This window comes from Crocuta crocuta, unplaced genomic scaffold (assembly GCF_008692635.1).
Source record: "Crocuta crocuta isolate KB4526 unplaced genomic scaffold, BGI_CrCroc_1.0 C28452654, whole genome shotgun sequence".
In the NCBI taxonomy this organism is placed as follows: Eukaryota; Metazoa; Chordata; class Mammalia; order Carnivora; family Hyaenidae; genus Crocuta; species Crocuta crocuta.
The window spans coordinates 1-1,128 of NW_027549669.1; the positions used below are offsets into that span (position 1 = coordinate 1).

The following is a 1,128-nucleotide window of genomic DNA, read 5'->3' on the forward strand; positions in this document are numbered from 1 at the left end:
AGTCTGAGCCAAGGTGTGCCTAGGGGGTGAGTGCACGCTGAAATAGAATGTTAACTATCTTGATCATTTATATATGGATCACGGGTTCAAAGGAGACTATTTTGGTTATATTGGGTTAAGTGAAACATACATATTAAGTGAAATATACAGATCGCTGCCTCTCTCCCCACCCCTTGCCTGGGGGTGGCTGCAGGCCGGTTTGAGGCCTCGGTGATTGAGGAGCGGCGGAAGGGGGCTGAGGACTTGCTCCGCTTCACGGTGCACATCCCTGCACTCAACAACAGCCCCCAGCTCAAGGAGTTCTTCCGGGTATGTGCACCTGCTCATCCCTCCCCCCCGTACCTGCCCGTGAGGCCGCACCAGAGACCACCCCCCCATCCCTGTCTTTCTCTCCCTCAGGGTGGGGAGGTAACTCGGCCCTCTGACATGTCCAGGGACCTGCACATCCTGCCACCCCCTCTGATCCCCACGCCGCCCCCTGAGGAGCCCTGGTTGCCCCAGCCACTCCCTGCAGAGAGGAGAGGCCTTGAGGAACTGGAGGCTCCAGGTACATTGGGGGTGGGGAGGGTGCCAGGGCTGGAGGGTCTGGGGGTGGTGGAGGGCACACACTTCCTCCCCAGCAAAGATTTGCCCCAGTAAAAATTCTGGGGTATGTTCCAGCGCCTCTACCTGCTGAGGATCTCTAGCCAGGCCGTTTTCCTTGTCTAGGCTGGAGTTTCTTAATCTGTAAAATGGGTACAAACCCTAAACATAGGCTTATCTGTGCCCTTGGGTGCCACAAGGACTTAATGAGAGAGGATTCCATTTGGAAAGCTGGGAAATGATAAGGTCAGGCATGAATGTCACCAACGATCTATTCCTCAGCGGATCCCCCACCATCCAGCCCTGCCCAGGAGGCCCTGGATCTCGTCTTTAACTGTGGGAGCACCGAGGAGGCATCCAGCTCCCCCGCCCGAGGCCCCCTCACAGACGCTGAGCTTGCCCTCTTCGACCCCTTCTCCAGGGAAGGTAACAAGCTTGGACAAGCAGAGGGGGGCTGATGTAGGGGCAAGGAAGGCAGGCAGAGCCACCAACTAGCACGTGTAGTGCCTGTGTGAATCCTTGAAAGGTGCCCTGCCCCCCCCCCCC

The 1,128-nt window shown here is 57.4% G+C and overlaps 1 protein-coding gene across 1 annotated transcript; it reads left to right on the plus strand.

Annotated features, from left to right (window-relative positions):
• Window positions 1-144: 144 nt before the first annotated feature.
• Window positions 145-1,068, plus strand: LOC144219061 (sorting nexin-15-like; the record flags this gene model as incomplete). The annotated part of the gene is made up of 3 exons (XM_077749045.1): window positions 145-309; window positions 400-547; window positions 865-1,068. Coding segments are annotated over 3 exons (489 nt in total), but the record flags the coding sequence as incomplete, so codon positions are not given.
• Between the last annotated feature and the right edge of the window lie 60 nt (window positions 1,069-1,128).